At 51.6% G+C, this 17,958-nt stretch overlaps 8 protein-coding genes across 11 annotated transcripts; 5 read left to right on the top strand and 3 right to left on the bottom strand.

Moving 5' to 3' along the window:
* Positions 1-564: 564 nt before the first annotated feature.
* On the top strand, positions 565-660 carry PPTG_22727 (hypothetical protein; the record flags this gene model as incomplete). The annotated part of the gene is made up of 1 exon (XM_008905866.1): positions 565-660. One exon carries the CDS (start codon positions 565-567, stop codon positions 658-660), a length of 96 nt encoding a protein of 31 aa, XP_008904114.1.
* A 579-nt stretch (positions 661-1,239) lies between these two features.
* On the bottom strand, positions 1,240-1,395 carry PPTG_10498 (hypothetical protein; the record flags this gene model as incomplete). The annotated part of the gene is made up of 1 exon (XM_008905867.1): positions 1,240-1,395. One exon carries the CDS (start codon positions 1,393-1,395, stop codon positions 1,240-1,242), a length of 156 nt encoding a protein of 51 aa, XP_008904115.1.
* A 726-nt stretch (positions 1,396-2,121) lies between these two features.
* On the bottom strand, positions 2,122-2,670 carry PPTG_10499 (hypothetical protein; the record flags this gene model as incomplete). The annotated part of the gene is made up of 2 exons (XM_008905868.1): positions 2,122-2,304; positions 2,638-2,670. 2 exons carry the CDS (start codon positions 2,668-2,670, stop codon positions 2,122-2,124), a joined length of 216 nt encoding a protein of 71 aa, XP_008904116.1.
* A 1,891-nt stretch (positions 2,671-4,561) lies between these two features.
* PPTG_10500 (hypothetical protein) lies at positions 4,562-5,460 on the bottom strand (the record flags this gene model as incomplete). The annotated part of the gene is made up of 1 exon (XM_008905869.1): positions 4,562-5,460. One exon carries the CDS (start codon positions 5,458-5,460, stop codon positions 4,678-4,680), a length of 783 nt encoding a protein of 260 aa, XP_008904117.1. The 3' UTR covers positions 4,562-4,677.
* A 1,089-nt stretch (positions 5,461-6,549) lies between these two features.
* On the top strand, positions 6,550-9,065 carry PPTG_10501 (hypothetical protein). 4 transcript variants are annotated; one of them, XM_008905870.1, is made up of 7 exons: positions 6,550-7,171; positions 7,234-7,304; positions 7,364-8,206; positions 8,272-8,370; positions 8,431-8,565; positions 8,636-8,707; positions 8,773-9,065. In XM_008905870.1, the coding sequence occupies exons 1-7, from the start codon at positions 6,580-6,582 to the stop codon at positions 8,920-8,922; spliced, it is 1,962 nt and encodes a 653-aa protein (XP_008904118.1). In that variant the 5' UTR covers positions 6,550-6,579; the 3' UTR covers positions 8,923-9,065. The 4 variants fall into 4 exon arrangements, with proteins under 4 accessions (XP_008904118.1, XP_008904121.1, XP_008904120.1 ...); XM_008905873.1 differs by having other exon boundaries at positions 6,550-7,304; XM_008905872.1 differs by having other exon boundaries at positions 8,272-8,565.
* Positions 9,066-9,988: 923 nt separating this feature from the next.
* On the top strand, positions 9,989-12,866 carry PPTG_10502 (hypothetical protein). Its single transcript, XM_008905874.1, has one exon. It carries the CDS (start codon positions 10,184-10,186, stop codon positions 12,758-12,760), a length of 2,577 nt encoding a protein of 858 aa, XP_008904122.1. The 5' UTR covers positions 9,989-10,183; the 3' UTR covers positions 12,761-12,866.
* Positions 12,867-13,060: 194 nt separating this feature from the next.
* Positions 13,061-13,210, top strand: PPTG_22728 (hypothetical protein; the record flags this gene model as incomplete). Its single annotated transcript, XM_008905875.1, has 1 exon — positions 13,061-13,210. One exon carries the CDS (start codon positions 13,061-13,063, stop codon positions 13,208-13,210), a length of 150 nt encoding a protein of 49 aa, XP_008904123.1.
* Positions 13,211-13,482: 272 nt separating this feature from the next.
* PPTG_10503 (hypothetical protein) lies at positions 13,483-14,598 on the top strand (the record flags this gene model as incomplete). Its single annotated transcript, XM_008905876.1, has 1 exon — positions 13,483-14,598. The coding sequence occupies one exon, from the start codon at positions 13,483-13,485 to the stop codon at positions 14,596-14,598; it is 1,116 nt and encodes a 371-aa protein (XP_008904124.1).
* Between the last annotated feature and the right edge of the window lie 3,360 nt (positions 14,599-17,958).

A 17,958-nucleotide genomic window follows, 5' to 3' on the forward strand; every position in this document is an offset into this window, starting at 1 on the left:
ATGCTTTTCACTTGCTTATTGCAAGGAGGTATAGATATGTTGCGGGGCATTCCGACACGATACGTCGGAACGGCTGGTGTACATGACTTGCCATTTTCCTGGCTATACTATTGGATAAAATTTCATTGATAACGTCGAATGATTGGTTTAAAACTCGCAAGTTGAATTCTATTGGCTGCTACACTTTATACAAACTTCTAGTGATGTCGGAAAAATGATCATATTCAACCATAGCAATACCTTGATCGCTCCACCGGAGAGGGGTGGTCGATGTTGAAAGCGTTCACCCTTGGTCAGTAGGTCTTCTCTCTCGATTATCTTCGGTGTCCTCCGTCATCGTCGATCGGTCGAGCGAGATCGGCGGTCCCTCGACGGTGCAGGACGATTATAATCTAAATAAAACATCCCTCCCGGGTCAAATCGCGTCTTAGTCCACTGCAATAGTCCTTGGTCTTCAGCCATCGGTAGCCTCCTACGTATCGTCGGTCCTGTAGTTATGATGTAGGGATTTTCACCTTCTGCCCACATTTGTATTAAACAACAGCCAGAAACGGCTTAGGAGCTATGGGTCACGTTACGGACCCAGCGGTTCGTTCGAGTACCATTATCCGGATTGCCGCTGGGTGCAACGGTCGCCAAGCTCAGCTAAAGGAAGCATAGGAGAAGGTAGGAGGAGCTCAAAAGCCCCCCCCCCCCGAAAGATAGCATATAACAGAGCAGAATTTTCCTAGTCAAAGACACTCGTTCACTCCTCATGTAAGTCCCTGCACAGTCTACCGTTGATACTCGAGAGGAATAACTTGTAGGATACTCCACTGGCAGCGTCAAGAGATTAGGTTGGCCCGGGAAGGGCATAAGAAGTCTCGCTCAGCTCGAAGAGAGAACAAGCCTCGCCGAGCTTGGTGGGCCGGTACACCGTACAGCCCGGGTGCCGTGACACCTCTAGCAGAGTAGCCTTTTCCTCGGTGACCTGTAAAGGCGCTCGTGCGCCGACGTCCATCCTTTGGTAGAGGGCTCAGAATATTTTGTGCACGATGACAGTCGAATCGAACTCGACTGAGCCGCGGAAGATCTGCCTTGGTTAGTCGGAACTCGGCGATAGCGAGATCTCAAACCTGTCCGGTGGGCCGAACCGCGAGGGCACAACCCTCTGCGCAGGCCATACAAGCGCCGACCTAACTCGGCAATATGTTGTGGTTTGTGTAAGGAATACACATCTGACGGTATATGTGTGTTCTGTTACACCACATAGGCCTCAGTCCCAAACTTGATCCCTGCCATATCCAGTCGTGGCGATCGTTTCTGTGTCGGGCCGTTCCTTCGTCGTCGAGCCGTCTGCGTCTCTTCCTCGATCATCCAGCTGCTCCCCGCTCGTGTCCCACTACTGGCGTCCATCTCCCGCTGCGATCGGGCACCACGACCCTCGATCGCTCGTATCCCACCTGATCTGGGCGGATCTTCTCGACCGGCAGCATGGGGTCAAAATAACTCTTGTTTGCGCTTCACCACAGTTTTGACCCAGTGGTATGCCGTACGCTGGTTGACGTCGTGCTTTGGATGCGAGGTCCGCCCGTTTTGGCCGGCACGGGTGGTTTGGAGACCGCGCATAATGGTGGTGTCGTCGTAGAACATCGTAGAATGTGGAAGGAAGGGCTTTGGGGCTTGGAGGCAAATAGAGAGTGATTCGATTTGGCATCGAAACATGCGAAACTCAAGCTTCCAGCCATTCAAGCACTGCACTTGGCCATTTCCTGTTAAAATAGATTTTATTTGATTATGTTGATTTTTGCGAGGTTGTTATTTTGACTTTACTTTTTGACACATTGAACTTGGGTTTGCTGTTTTGAAGTTGAAACGTCCCAGGATAATTATATGATCCGTGATGTTGATCCATCCGTTCCTGATTAGGAAACACATTGCCTTCTATAAATAATCTAATCTTTGCATTTAATATCCAGAGTTCTACCCGGGATTGTAGCGACGTTGTCATCCTTTGATTATTCATACTCCCTCCGGTCCGAAAGTCAATGGTCATAAAGCATACAGCACTGTTGGAGACTATCCAATCAGAACGAAGCTAATATTAGTTGATTATTACCGTTACTAGACTAACGTTTTCTTCTAGAGAGACATCTGGAAAGCCTCAGCAGAACACGGTAGACAGCGTGGTAGATTTCCAGCTCTTATCAGTGCGTCCTTCTTTAATTGGGGATTGTTGTAACAGTTGCCACCGCGAATACGCATCGACGCCTCGAGTACACTTTGCAGCGGAAGAAAGCACTTGTTCGTGGTGGCACCGTCCATCTATTCAAACGCAGCACGAACACCTTTAATGAGCCCGTCAACATCGCGGAGCTGCTTTGTGTACTGCAAGAACTGCAACGAGTTGAACCAGCGACGTTGAAGCCCGGGCTTTGCGGCGGCTGGTTGATGATCTTAATCGACCAACCATCCCTTGTTGCGACTGCTTTCTGCTGCAGCCGATCTGAGGCACGATGGGGAGTGGCATTGTCCTGTTGTATGATTACATGCTCCTCGGTTGTTGCACAAATATAAACAAAAAAAATTAGCGTAATTATGTTAATATAATAAAATTAATAATAAATTAACAGCCACTAGTAATGCAAAAATACTTACCTGGCGAAACTCGCTTGATGGCGTCAATGACATTCTGCATCAGCATGGGCTCGTATACATCTCCCGTCATCTCGATCGGGTCGCGACTGGAGTGCCCTTCGGTCGGTAATTGCTGCTGCGAATGGCCAGCTTAGTCTCCACTACAGGCCAAATTCCCACCTTGCCGTCAAAATCATGCGCTTGTGACAATCATACCGGGGACGGGCCTCAAAATATTTACCAAAAAGTTTCTTCACACTGACCGAGCAAACTCGCAGCGCTTTGCCATTTGCTCGGGCGTCAGCAGCGGTTTCGGCTCGACGGTAACACGCTTGAGGATGCTGTTCTCTTTTAAGCCCCGAGAAAGTTGGGTGCGTGCGACCCCTGTCGAAGCTACAAAACCACGCAGCGTGGTACGACTGGCCAATGGTTCCGCCTCAATCTTGGCCGCGAGCTCCCCGTCGGTTAAGGCGGGGGACGACCGCGGTTGCTACGCCGCTGGACGGCAATAGTGGAATGACTACACCACAGTTGTACACGGTGTTGCGGTGGCAAACGAAGCGTGCTGCTGCGTCCGATATATCTCCCTGTGGAAGCTTTCATATCAGATAGAAACAATACGATCTCCAGTCTCACGGATAAAGGAAGATCCGTGGCGTTGGGTGAGTGGGGCATGTTGGGTACGGGTGTGTTCTAGGACAGTCGAAGAAAATAGATTTTTAGCGCGAGTTTTGACGCAGTCCACGCCGGCAACTGAATTAATGGCTTCTAGCCAACAAATTGAAACGTCTAATTTTGTCCAATAAAGAAGTTATTATAATTATGTGGACACACCAACGTTGCAGTGACCATTGTCTTTCGGACTGGAGGGAGTACTTCTCAACACGATATATATATTCCCGTTCTCTACCTATTGGTTTGTTTTAAACACTAACCTTTTGGATATATATATTATCCATGAAGGTTGACCCATCCGGAAAAGATTACAGTTAAGTGAACTTTCGTGTAACATTCGTAGTTTATCCGATATTTGGTGTATCCATCGGGGTTGACAACCATCCATCAATCGCCACAGTTCAGCCGGCGGGAGATACATGACGTAGGCAGCACATCGCTGGATGTTTCTGTAAATGGGGGATATGTTACGTTTATCGACGGCCGTAACTCGTGTTCTCATGACTAATGACTATACGTCGATGCGTGGAGCACTTAGCGATCAGGGTGTGGGTCTCTCGGCCTGATGGTAGTATTGGAGGCTCTTCTTCGCACTCATCGGGGGTCGGACGCAGTCGCGTCCTCAACACTTCGGCACAGCACACAGTCTTCTCCTTCACGTCTCTTGGCTTTGCCGGGGGTGGGCGAACACGTTGATCTTCTCAACCAGCGTGTTCACCAACAGGCATAATCCTGTCGCTCAAGCTTGACCAGTCGCTGCGTTTCCCGACATCACAAAATTCACAGATCAGCCCCCAAGTCCGAGCACTTAAATAGGATAGAACAAATGCAGCGGTAATAAAATAGGATTATACTGTTGCTTTTGACCTAACAAGCTTTCTACAATTGAAAATGCGCTCCCTTTTCTCCAACTCAGCATATTAAACTCTATAACGAGCCATCGTAGTTTATGCTTTTTTTGTCAATGTCGGATCGCTTTGTCGAGGTTAACTTATTTTTCACTGAATCCGTTGGTTTTTTTTTTTTTGCAGCTTTGTGTTAACAGCCGCTGTTGGTTTGAACTACCGTGGGAGTGAAATTGACGATGACTCGACTTAGTATGCTTGCTCCACGAAGCACGAACTTCTGTCAGTCGGAGATGAGTAAATGTAAGTTATCTGAGGGCACTACATGTACCTTACGTCCATGACGACAACAAAGCTTTAGTCGCATAGAATCCAGAGCAATTCTGTGCGAAGTGCGGCTTTGGAGATAATTCAGTACAAATTTTGCAGTAACATTTTCCCTTCAATGTATTTTTCGGAAGGCTTGCACATCACTGTTGCCATGTTAGAGCAAGCTACTGAAGAGCCCTTCAACATAGCCGAAGTAAAACATCTCTCTCTCTTAGGCAAGACAGGTCCCGTTGATGATGGAATCAATCCATGGACGAGCGTGTGAGATGCGCGCATACACACCAGGAGCACCCGGATAGCCACAAGGTGATGGCCCCCAACTCGACAGACCGATCAGAACGTCTTGCGATCCCGTTTCAAGGATAAGCGGCCCGCCTGAGTCCTGTTCACACGAGTCCTTGTTCGCAATTCCTCCAGCACAAATCATCGAGCTGTCCGTGTCCATTTTCTTCGTGCAGTTTTCATCGTCCCACAGAGGGAGATCTACGCCTCGAAGCTCGTAGGACACAGTGCCGTTAGCTGCGGGATCTGCGGTATAACCCCATCCGAACATCATTGCGGGCTTACCCGGGGCATAATCCGAGTCATCAGCAGCGGCAAGCTTAGCGGGCCTGAAGGAGCTGGGCTTCGCTAACTCCAGAATAGCGTAGTCATTGGGAAATTGGCCGGACTCGTAGTTGGGGCTGTTCATGATGGACACGACCTTGATCTGCTCGCCATCGATAGTGCCGTTGATGTAGTGCGAGCCCACAGACACCCAGCGAATGTCGTAGTTACTGCCGCAGTGTGACGCGGTGATCACATGAGTCGGCGAAATTAGAGTTCCACCGCAGACATTGTTACCGCTAGCAGTTCTGCGAATACCAGTCGTATAAGTCTTGGTGCCAGCTGGGACGATGTCTCCTCCTAGAACCAACTTGCGTTCGACGGCATGAGTCGGGGTCATGCAAACCAGCATGTAGCATGCCCCAGCAACGGTGGAGTAAGTCTTCATTGCGTATTGAGACAGAACGCAGTGGGCGGCGAGCGGCAAAATGTGGAATGACTGACATGACTGACTGGTGCGTCTCTGATTAATCACGCAGGGGCTTGCACCGTAAGCCGGGAGGCAGTAAAGACGCTTGTTACACATCCGCATTCTCGTATGTTTAGCACGTTGTTTGTTAGCACGTTGTTTGTTCGCTTTACTTCAGTTTGACAATGAAAAGTAGCATCAGAGATTGGCGGGACGACATCCCGTGAATTTGTCTGTGACATAATGTAGGCCAGTGGTATTTCGGTATTCATAGTAATTATCTCAATTTGCTATTGCACAGTACCAAGGTTTTGTTCAATCGACAAAAATGAAATCCACATGGATTTATTTCTAAGTTTCTTGATTAACAGCAGCCTCGATTACGATGCTGACATAGGTCATAAACAACATGACGTCCTGCTCGCTGGAGCGCGATCGTACATGCATGTAATACTCCGGAGTACTAGTATTGTGTAATAATGGCACATGCAAAACAAATACTTTCAGTAAAGCACGTGCATCATATAATATGCATGTACTTGTACATGTTCCTATCTCGATATGTCACATGCACTACCACTGTTGGTAAGTACACGATAGGCTAGACATGTATTCTCGTTTTCAGGTTACACTGTTTTGTGAAACGATCATGATACCGAGTACAAAGGACGAACTTATCACACTTGTTCCGGAGCAAAAAATCGTTGGTGTTCCTGAAATGAATCGTTTGAAGAGATTCGTTTCCCACCGTGTATTATTGTGACTGAAATTATGCGGCGAACATTGAAGGCCTTCACTTATTAATAATATGCAGCGTCGACAGATCGGGTGAGTTCACTTGCTTGCATGCTATCAACTGGTAGGTCATCCTTTGTGACAAGTACCTGCACAAAATTGTTAAGATAGTATGCCTCAAGAAGCTGAATATTGCGAGGTTTGATGTGAGTCAACAATTCGTACTATTTACCATAAGTGGGTCCTTCTACCAAATCAGAGTCCTTACACCCACCAAGTTAACGTACCCTTTTTTGTAGTCATGTCGCTCAAGATACTATTTTCCAGTTTTCATTGTTCCTTCCACGCCGAAGAGCTCACTTGATGCCCATGTCGTCGCCGTGGCTCAGCAACCGCGAGGAATTCAACCACAGCCAGAGCAGCAGGAGCAACAGCAACAGCAGCATGGCAAGCGGTGAGTTACTGGGCGAACGTCAGCCGCTGCTCGGACCGGGAAGTCCGGGTAGACGCACAGCCGCCGCTCTATCGCCCAGCACCGGCCATTCCTCCGATCAATTGCGACGCAGCATCCACCAGAGTGAACAGCATCGTCGCCAGTGCACCGACATCTTCTTCCTGGGCTGTCTCGCCACCTACTGGATCGGGATGGTGGCACTAGCCATCACTGCCTTCACACACAAGAGTAATGTGAGCTTCGCCAAGGAGATAAAAAGCGGCGTGGACTTCCAGGGTCAACCGTGTGGGCAGCATCAGTTCGTGTACTTCCCAGACTACATGGAGAATCCGGATTTCGGCTTCTGCGTGGATAGATGTCCCCGCAGAGATGGAGAGATCATGACAGTGGATTTACCCTTGGAATCCGGGAAAAGAGTCAATGGATCGCGCGAAATGCACCGAATTCAGTTCACATCGTACGCTACTCATCGATGGGCGTACGTGTGTGCACCGACGGAAGGTTGGTAGCGGTTGGAAGTGATAATAATTGTGCAGATATTAACGCTTTGTATTGGTATTCAGTAAATTCGGAACAGGTGATGATCCGACAATTACAGGACACGTTAGGGCGCTTTGTGGGTGCACTAGGAAATGTAAGGAAACGTGTCTCACAATTTAATGGGTTTTAGGGTGCTGACGCTATCGGTTACAGTGCTGGCAGGTTCTAATGATCGCGACAGCCATCTCTTTATCGACAGCGGGGCTGTATTTGGTGCTGTTACGGTATTGCGGTTGCATTAGCGTACTGTTATCGACTGCAGCAATTGAATCAACGCTCGTATACTGCAGTTATCGACTGCTACATGCGGCGTCAGACCCGCTATCGTACGAGAACGACCCCGTTATGCTAAGTTCGCTGCAGATCAGTGCAGTCGTCATGTGCTGCGCTGCCATTCTGTTCTTCCTGTTTGCAATGGTCAATATGTCTCGACTCCTACTAGCTGGCGCCTTTATTTCCCATGCAGCAAGAGCGTTATCCCAACTGAAGAGGCTTCTGGTGCTCCCGTTCATCTCCTACGTGCTGCTCGTGTTGCTGTTCGGCTGGGGCATTCTCGTCACTGTCTGCATCTTCGGAGCTGGAGAGACTTCGAGTCGTATCGCGACTATATCAGCTACTTCACCGTCAACGATCCGTGTGGTTACGGAGTCATTCCAAGTGAGTACCAAGTTACGGTGGCTGTTTCTCTATCATCTCTGGGGCATGTACTGGTCGGTGAATTTCGTGCTGGCAATTGGAGAGATGATCACGGCTACTGCGATGTCGTTATGGTATTTCTCACCGGAGAACAGAATCACGGGTCTGAAGGAGTTTGAAGAACCCGATCCAGTATCCTATTCAGCGCATACGACGATCAAGTATCACCTCGGAACGTTAGCGTTGAGCTCGGCATCGGTAGCGCCGGTAGAACACATCCGCTCGTTCTTCTTGTACCTCGAAAACAAGAACGAATTTGACGCCAACGCAGTCACGGAGTTCGCCGCCAAATGCTGCTGTGTACGTGCGTATTTTTTTTTTTTTTTTGAGGTGGTTGTATGATTCTTATACCTTGTGTTCTTTAGTGCTGTATTTGGTGCTTTAAGCATTGTCTCAAGTACATTTGCAAGGAAGCAGTGTACGTCACTGCGATCCAAGGCACGGATTTCTACACATCTGGAAAGGTACTGCTTTAAGCAACGATTTTCTTGATCAGTACTGACGGGATATTTTTTATTCGTAAGATGGCGTACACGTTGATTTCGTCCAACTTGATCCGGGTCGGAGCACTTAGTCGGATCGGGCATGCGTCGGTTCTCCTCGGTAAACTGATCGTATGCACCACCACGGGACTCATAGCGTGGTTCCTCCTTGAAGATGTACGTGGCAGAGGTTGAGTGGATTTTTAGGATACTCCGATCTGATCTTCACGCTGTCCTGTGACTTTAGGCTCCTTCGCCTATTCTACCGCTGATTGTCATCATGCTCTTCTCCTACAGCGTAGCACACGCTTTTATGACGGTGAGCTGGTAGTTTCTGGACGATAGTAATGTAATTTACCATACTAACCTAGTGACATTTTGTAGATTTACGAGACGTCGATTAACATGCTGCTCATGTGCTTCACACTGGACGAGAACTTGCATGGCGGCCGCGGCAACTCGGCCCACGCTTCGGCGCCGCTTATCCGGTCGGTGAATGATCACTTGCGACCTAAGTGGCAAACGGCTTTGTAGGGCTTGGACAGTAACTCTCGTTTTTTATCGCTTATAACAAAATATCTGGATAGTATCCGGGTACTCTGATGCAGTTCAAAGAGTTTTTCGAGCCAACCGTTCATGTTTTCGGTAGTTGCAATGTCATGGAACTTCAAACTAAGCATGGCTACTCTTAAAGTTAGCGCCAGCAGCATCCGCCCCAAGCTGGTGGATGGCTTGCTGCTACGTCTTCGCCAGACAAATATTGAAGTGACCGAGAGGCAGAAGCTCCTACCGGATACGGCTTCACGTGTCAGTCAAGCTTCCTATTGTTCAGCCGCGCACTCATCAGCCTCGTCAAGCAGTCCGCGATTGTTGCAGTTGCCTTCAACCACACTTCCGCTCGCCCAGGTGATGATCATTCATAGCCAGTATCCACGAGTGGAACCCTGTGACAACATCGGCATTGCAAGAGTCCTCTCGAGACCGCGATGCTCTCATTTTGTCTCTGCTCAGCGAGATCCTTGCATGTATCCTTGCGCGTCTGTCTTTCCCCGCCGCAAATCGTCGTCTTCAGTAAAGAGCTCTGCTGCTTGGGAAAACCTCTATTTTCGAATATCCTCCTATCACCGTCACTCTATCGACCACATGAAAGACCACTTCAACTAGATTAACTAAAATTCCGTTCACCTAACACCTCGTTTGGTCTAATAACCTATGATAACGGATCCAAGGCTGTTTCAGCTGAACAACGCGAAACTACACAACTGACAGAAATGTGCAGTAGCCCTGCGCGACAAGATCATCATTCGCACTTGTTCGCTCTCTTTCTCGCGACCTAGCGATGCATGCCGCGCAGAGCAAATGTACCACGGCCATGCTTTATTTATGTCGGTCGCTTTCTCCTCCTTCGACGGCACGATGCAAGTGTCCTTATCTGACCACAAAGTGTCGCAAAAACAGTGTTCTCGTTAAAACAGTATATCACCACACATTCTCCTTGGAATAAGACCACCAAAGCTACTGAGTTGCGTTATTTCTTCTACGTGCACCACACCATTTCACGTCACAGATTTATCCAGCGCTCACACATTGTCTGTTACATGCGCGAGTGCTTCCAGGCCGAGGATACATGCGTCGTCATGGCAATCAGTACACGCGCTAGACAACGGCCACTACACTCCTTCCTGATATTACTTTCCCATTGGGATCGTGGAGCCGCATCCGTTACGTGCTGTCTGCAGGATTAACCTCAGCTGCATTTATCCTCTCCAGGATCCTTCTCAGCGTCGATATCTCAATGGAGACCGTGGCCACGTCGCCCAAGCGCTCACGGTCCGAGCAGCGTCTAGAGGCTCCAGAGACCGCAACGAGCTTAACGCATTCCAAGTCCATGTCTGCTCTACAGATGCAGCAATTCCCGGAGCCAAAAGACGAGGACGAGGAGCTCGACGCCACCGCCACGTCCAGAGACGAAGACGCAGCCACTAACGAGCATCCAGACGACTCGGTGGCATCGCATTTGCAGCAGCTGGAGCAAACTCACGAACACTTCGTGGAGACGTCACGTGCTGCGTCGTGCTCGTCGCTATCGACGTCCAGTGGCGCCGGCTCGGCCTCGTCCGCTGCATCATTACACCGCCACGTGTCTGCACATGCCCGTGTCAATAACCCACTACGTGGAGACACGAACCTAAAGATCTTCCTACCCAGTGACAACTTGGCTCTTAAAGCCATTCTATCTCCAAAGAATGCTTCTATTATCGCCAAAGAGGACGAACTGGAAGCCAGGTCGGACTCCAGTTCGTCCAATTTGATCGACAAGTTGCTGTTCCGCAACATACCAGCGCCCATGACCCCTAAAAAATCAATGGGTAGTGTCGTGGAAGAAGATCTGGAAGCTCTGAACGTTGTAGTGATGAACTCCAACCTGCCTCCACCGCCATTCGCCAACATGTACGCGTGCGAATCCTGTCGCGAGGACATTGGCTCGCTACTGTCTAAAGGCCGACACCACTGTCGCAACTGCGGTGGCTCCTTCTGCGCTAACTGCACTACCAAGACAATCATCGTGCCGTATCAAGCCTATCTAACACGAGGAGAACTGCGCGTGTGCGACGGTTGCTTTCATCGTATCCAGAACTTCCAGAAACAGGTAAAGAGCACGAGCGTCACGTGGAGCGGACTGCAACCACCGAGCAATGAGGTGATAGTCCGCGACTTTGAGTTGTCAGAAGATGAGGCCCCGGTGTCGATCTTTAACTGCGCTCTATTCCTCGAGACGACCCCGTTTTACGGCCATTTGGTGCTTACTCGGAAGCGTCTGTGCTTCCAGAGTTACGTGGACGCTAAGAAGCGTAAAGTAGCGTACGCCCAGATTGTATCGCTACTGAAGCCACAGTTCTACTATATCAATGGGTTGCAAGTCAAGACGAAGCGGAAGGAGACGTTCTTTCTGGCCGAATTTAACGGGCTACGCGATACCTGCTTCTTGCGGTTAGATCAGCTTATCCGAGCGTACCAGGAGGCCAGCAAGCTGAAAGATTCGGGTCCAGGGAAGTCTCCGAGCTCCAAGGAACTGCGCAGACAAGCGCTGGATCGCAGACGCTCGTACAAGTTGATTTCCGAGCATATCGGGAGTAGCGGGGCCTCAGCCAACCCGCCGTTGTCGTCTTCGTCTGCTATCTCGACCGTGGGGTTCATAAACGACGACGATGACGACGACACCGACGTCCCTCTTAGTGACATTGGAGAGGATGGTCATACTGATGACAAATCAACGACAAGTGACGAAGAACCGTTCGAGCCGCTGCCTCCGGATCCGCTTCTTGAGAAGATGACGGTTCTTCTGGACTGCGAAATGCGTGCAGACGTTAAACGAGTCTTCGATCTCTTGTGGAATGATGGTCCTGGTCAGGAATTCTCGCACTCGAACATGGAAAAAGCACGCGATATTGACATCGACATTGAGTCGTGGAAACCTATTGACAAGAATGACGCTGTTAAGACTGCGGAGATTCGAAAGGGCTTTGAGATCTCGAAAGAGGACGACTATACGCTCTATCGCATTGTGCGCTCTCAACACCCACCCAAGACCTCGTTCCCCGGTTTACCACCGTATGCTGGATGCACGAGAACGCAGCGATTCCGTCTGGATAAGAGCTCACATGGTGGGGACAAATGGGATCGCTTTGTCATCACGGAGTTAAACCGGATGAGCAAAATCCCGTTTAGTGACTACTTCGAAGTGGAAATGCGCTATGTTTTCTCCCGTGATGGTAACAATTACTGTCACGTACAAGTGGGACTGGTGGTGAATTTTCTTAAGGCGACGTGGTTCAAGTCTCAGATTAATTCGTCCACGCGATCGGAATCTAAGGAGGCACTCGAGTCTTGGGCGAAACAAGCGATCGAGTTCTTGGAGTCCCAAAGGAATCGTGTCGTTCCGCTCTCCCCGACACTCAAGGCGTTGTCTGCTGACAGTTTTAATGAACTCGAGTCTGAACCAGGGAGCGCCGTTCACCCGGTACGCAAACGTGCACAGACTAAGCTTGAGAGTCCTACAAGCATAGAAGACCAAGCGTCTTCTAAAACGGAATCTACCGGATCGAGTGTTGTGGATATTGCGCAGTCGCCGCGGTCACTTATGCAGTGGTTACTATTGGGTTTGCTGTTTTATGGACTTGTACTCCTCCGAGGACACCAAACACAAATGCAGCAACTTACAGATGCGACTACAAAACTGCTTGAACATTTACAAGAGCAGCAGAGTATGATGCAGGCTCAAGCTTTGAGAATGCAGCAAAGCTGCGAAGGTCCGTCAGTAGAAGCTGCCATGGAGACACTTCAAAGATTCGTGGACGCCTCCACAAACTAGCAGACACTCAACTCACACATTTTAGATTGACTATTAATTTCAAGATTATTTACCACATTCCGTATTAATTCACCGTTGGGCTCATAGAACTCGCTGAAGGAACTAAAATCTTCTTGGTTTCAAGAATTCGATAACACAACGAAAACATCCATTAGGAAGCCGAACCAGGAGATGCGATTGAAGTTTCGAGCTTGCCAATTCAGGGTCACGTCCACGATAGCGAACGAGGATACTGTTCTGGCGGCCAGCCAGATGACGCCCCCAGATGATGAGCATCAGGAACGGTGTTGGTCAACAAAGATGACTCACCTGGGTGACGGATACCAAGCTGGATACATGTCATCTGTGATTGTCCCCCCACGAGAAGGACACGAGGCCATGGAGGCCCTGCAGGACGAAGGCACGGCCACGGAGGTTCCGCTCGTAAGGTCTCAACTGCATGTTTTCTAAGCTCTCTAATTCACTCACTCTGCAACTTACCTTCTTGGCCACAAGCCCCGGCCCAAACACCGGGGGCGCAGAACAAAGCTAGCTTTAGTACTGTGTACTAATTGCAAAGGACCGCTGTGCAAGCTTCGCTCTTCGGCTGTGCAAGTCGACCCATCGCTGTGCAAGTTACCCTCTCCGGCTGTGCAAGTCGACTCACCGCTGTGCAAGTCGACTCACCGCTGTGCAAGCGCTTTCCCAACTGTGCAAGTCACCGCTGAACCCCTCGCTCCGTGATGTCTGGGTTCACAATTCATGACGGTGAAGACCCGCCAGCTGAACCCCTGGCCCCGCAACTCCCTGTGGAGGCTGGTGAAGGCCAGACCACAGGTCCCCTACCAACCGCGACGACATCGGCGACTCAAGATGCTAATCCCCGCCGTCCTCGTCCACGCTTCTCGTCTCATGCTGGTGGCCCCTTTGCGCTGCCGCGACGTGATTATCCCGGCGACGTGGACATCGACATTGTGGACGTGAGCGGCGACGGCGACGGCGTGCCCGCTGAGGAGAAAGAAGAAACACCGCCAAGTAAGCGTGTGCAGACCATGCCAACTCTACCAGTCCCACCGGTGTTCCGGGGCTTTACATCGACTGACAAGCAGACGTTCATGAAGAAGTATGAGGCGTACTGTCGGCAGCTTTCCGCCTTGGAGACGGCATTCTTTCGGCCTTTCCGTATGCCTGTGGGCGCGTGTGTCGAAGATGAGCGTCGTCGCCTTATCGCGCTGTTTGACATCTGCAAGCCACTCGACGACATCACCGAGGAGGATTGGATCAACTACTTTTGGGAAGGGCGCATTTCGGGTGAGCTCGATTTTGACAAGGTAAAGGCACTTATGAGCACCAAGCTCGCCATGGACGTCCAGTTGGCGGATGCAGATTCGCGTGTCTCGAATCTTGCGCATGAGATGTACCAACTCCTCGAGAAGGAGAACATGGAGTGGATGGTGGAGAAGGAGCCGAAGGAGATCGTCGGCTACCTCACGGATGCCCTGGCCCCCGATCAATTTCGGCGCACAGTGAAGAACGGGCTGGCCCGGGAGTCAAACAGGCCCCTCACTAAGGACGTCGTGGCGTTTATCAAGTGGCTGCGCACCAGCTGCAAGGAGTACGTGCGCTGGGATCCTCGAGCGAGTCCCAAGGCTTCACCTCCGGGTAAGCTGCCCGCTAAGAAACCAGGTCCGCCGCCTACCAGAGCTGCCCCGGTAAAAGCGACACCTCCGGCACGCCGCAAGCGGACCTGCCTGGAGTGTGGTAGCGAGGAACAACGAGTGAAAGATTGTCCCCGCGCCGGTGCCGGGGAAGCAGAGCAGCTTCTGCGAGAATGGCGGAAAAACGCGTGCCATCAGTAGCAGCGCCCGCTGCTCCAGTCCACCACGTCAAGGCCCTACAGCTCCGAGAGGTCCCCCTGCAGCCCGGGAGTGGTTGCCTGGCACGCCTGGAGAATGTCCTCGACCTGGGGAGCGTGCTGCTCGATTCGGGAGCGGATGTTAACGGGGCGAGCCGAGGATTGATACGCTAGCTGCAGCGTCGAGGTGTTACGGTGCAAGAAGAAATGTGCAATCCCTGCCTGCTGGCTACCTTTGATGGCAGTCATTTCGAAGTCACCAAGCGTGTCCGGTTCGGCTCTATCCAAGTCCAGACAACAGCGGGCCCGTTGCTATTGCGCAACACGCCAGCGTGGGTGTTCGAGCGCGACGAAGAGAAGTCTACGTTGGTGCTGTCCCGTCCAGTAATGGAACGACTCGGCTATTCAGTGGACGCTATCCTGGCGCAAGCGTGTGACACCAGCCGCGATTGGGATATGGAGGACCTCAGTGGCACCGACGGAGGTGCCATCCATCTCATTCAAGAATCTCCCCCTCCCCAAGCACTGCCAACGGCTGTCGAGATCGATGATGCAGAACTGCGAGCGGCGACGCCAGACCTAGGAGCTGCGGGTGACAATGCTCAAGCGCCGGTTGCCGCAATTCTAGCGGATTGGGTCGTCGAGGCCGCAGAAGCAGGATTAGCTCCTGCTGAAGTCGCGCGGCTGAAGTGCATACTCCAGGACTACCAGGATGTGTTTCGTGTGGAGTTTGGACAGGACCCTCCAGTGCGGGTAGAACCGCTTCGCATCCGGCTACGTGAAGGCGCCACTCCCGTGAGGAGCAGTGCTCGGCAATACCCGCCGGCCCACATGGCATACCTAGACCAGCACGTGCAAGATCTGCTGGATAACGGCCTAGCTTTCATCAGCCCTTCGAGTCGCTGGGCATCTCCCCCGCGTATTCTTTCCAAGAGCGAGCCCGGGACCTACCGAATGACTGTGGACATGAGAGCGGTGAATGCTAGGACGGAGCCAATCCTGTGGCCGATGCCTATCCTGGAGTCAGCCCTCGGATTGCTGGAAGGATCGACCTGCTACTTCACGCTTGACTGGTTTCGGGGATACTGGCAGCTGCCATTGGACCCCGCCTCTCAGGAGATGTTATCCATCATGACGCATAGGGGAATCATTACACCTACAAGGGTGTCGATGTGTGGGACAGACTCTGTTGCCTACTGCCAGCACGTGGTCGAGGAGGTGTTTCGACCCGTCCTCTACAACGGCGTGCTTGCCTGGCTTGACGACATCTTGGGCTACGCGGCTGACCATGTCAACCTCCTGGAGGTGTTGGAAGGTGTCCGTCACTGCCCGTCGAGGGTGCAAGGCCTGGCCGAGATGCCGGACCCCGCGAATGCCGGCGAACTACAGCAGCTAATGTGTGCTATCAACTGGATGAGGCAACATATCCCGCAGTACGCGGCCCTTGCCGCACCACTACTGGCCATTGTGGACGCTGCCGCGACAAAGACCGGAAGCCGAAAATCAAAGCAACTTTCCAAGATCCCTCTCAAGGAAATTGGCTGGAGTCGCGTGCATGTGGATGCGTTGGGGCTGGTTCGCAAGGCCCTGTTGAAGATGGTGCCTCTCGCACACCCGGATCCCGCTCGAGCCGTGTGCCTGTTCTGCGACGCGTCGCAAGACTTATGGGGAGCCATTTGCACTCAGGTGCCTGAGCAGGACCTGGGTAAGCCGTTGAGTGAGCAGGAGCATGGTCCGCTTGCTTTCCTGAGTGGTCAATTCACAGGAGCGCAGCTCAAGTGGCCTACTATCGAGAAAGATGCCTACGCGATTGTCGAGTCGGCAAAACGGCTGGAGTATTTGCTGCTACGTTCCGGAGGTTTTCATATCTTAACCGACCACAGGAACCTGGTTTATATGTTCAATCCGTTCGCAACTGACAGCGTATGCAGAGGTACCAAGCTCCAGCGCTGGTCAATGACTATGACTACGTATCGGTACATCATCGAACACATTCGTTGAGAAGACAACGTCTGGGCAGATCTGCTGAGCAGGTGGGGCAGCCCGACGACTCCCATCGATTTGACGGTCGCTCGAGTGTGTCAAGTAGTGGTTGTGCCGCCTGTAGCGCCGCTCACAGAGAGTTCTTTCGAGTGGCCGACGCTCACCGAGATCTGCGCCACTCAGCGACTCCAGGAATCAAGGCCAGAGCTGGTCACGTGGAACGAAAGTAAGGCGTGTTATGTGTTTGGAGGTGACAGAGTCTGGATCCCAGGTAACGGCAATCTCATCTCGAGGATTTGTGTCGTGGCGCATGCGGGGCACAGCGGGCACCGAGGGGAACGCACCACTGTGTCGGCTATTTCTGCTTGGTGCTGGTGGCCCACACTCCGCGAGGATGTGTCTCGGTTTGTGAAGTCATGCATTCATTGCGTCGCGACGCGTGATGGACGAGAGCCACGCCCATACGGCCCAGCGATACACGCCACCGCACCAAACGAGGTGCTGCATTTTGATTACCTCACCCTACCAGAAGATGAAGACTCGGGCAACAAGTATATACTAGTGATGAAGGACGATTTTAGCGGGTTCGTGGAGCTGTGGACAACGGCGAACCCGGACGCCAGTTTTTGCGCTGCGGCGCTGCAAACATGGTTCAACCGCTATGGTTTTGTGAAACAGTGGGTCTCCGATCAAGGAGCCCACTTCAAGAATCAAGTCATCGAAGAACTCGCCAAGACTGTCGGTGCCAACCACCACTTCACCACAGCCTACTGCCCGTGGGCAAATGGCACGGTGGAAGTGGTAAATCAACTGCTGTTGAAGTGCATGCGAGCGCTGCTAAGCGAGCGACAACTCTCCCCTGCGAAATGGGAAAGCATCGTTGGGATGGTGCAAGCAGCTTTGAACCATCAGCCATCCGACAAATTAGGCGGGCGGGCTCCGGTCACCGTGTTCATGGGACTTCCGGCCACCACCCCGCTGTCAACGATCTTTTCGTCCAGATCTGTCCCCGAAATGGATGCAGGAACACTGCAGGCAAAGCTCCAGGAGCAACTATCGTCAACCGCCGAGGCGTTGGAAGCCATGCACAGAGATGTGGCAGGCATTGGTGATCAGCGCTGGATGCAGGCGCGTGCCCGTCGTGCTGCTCGAGCCAAGCCTCCGAATTTCGCCGTTGGCGATTTTGTGCTGGTCGCGTCGGTTGTCGCAGCCCCGAACAAACTGGCAATCAAATGGCAGGGGCCCAAGCGCGTCGTGAAGGCCGCTAGTGCCTGGATATTCGACGTCGAGGACTTGGTGGAGCCCCGCGCAACATCATGGGGTGTAGTGATTTCCAAGTAATCGCTGAAGTGGCTACATTCAAGTTGCTCAAGCCACGAAC

Source organism: Phytophthora parasitica, assembly GCF_000247585.1.
Source record: "Phytophthora parasitica INRA-310 unplaced genomic scaffold supercont2.22, whole genome shotgun sequence".
NCBI lineage: Eukaryota > Oomycota > Peronosporomycetes > Peronosporales > Peronosporaceae > Phytophthora > Phytophthora nicotianae.

Coding starts and splice junctions, on each gene's coding strand:
- PPTG_10501 (XM_008905870.1), top strand. CDS start 6,580: ATGCCCATGTCGTCGCCGTGGCTCAGCAACCGCGAGGAATTCAACCAC. Junction 7,305..7,363: donor TTGTGGGTGCACTAGGAAAT/GTAAGGAAACGT, acceptor TATCGGTTACAG/TGCTGGCAGGTTCTAATGAT. Junction 8,371..8,430: donor ATTTCTACACATCTGGAAAG/GTACTGCTTTAA, acceptor TTTATTCGTAAG/ATGGCGTACACGTTGATTTC.
- PPTG_10502 (XM_008905874.1), top strand. CDS start 10,184: ATGGAGACCGTGGCCACGTCGCCCAAGCGCTCACGGTCCGAGCAGCGT.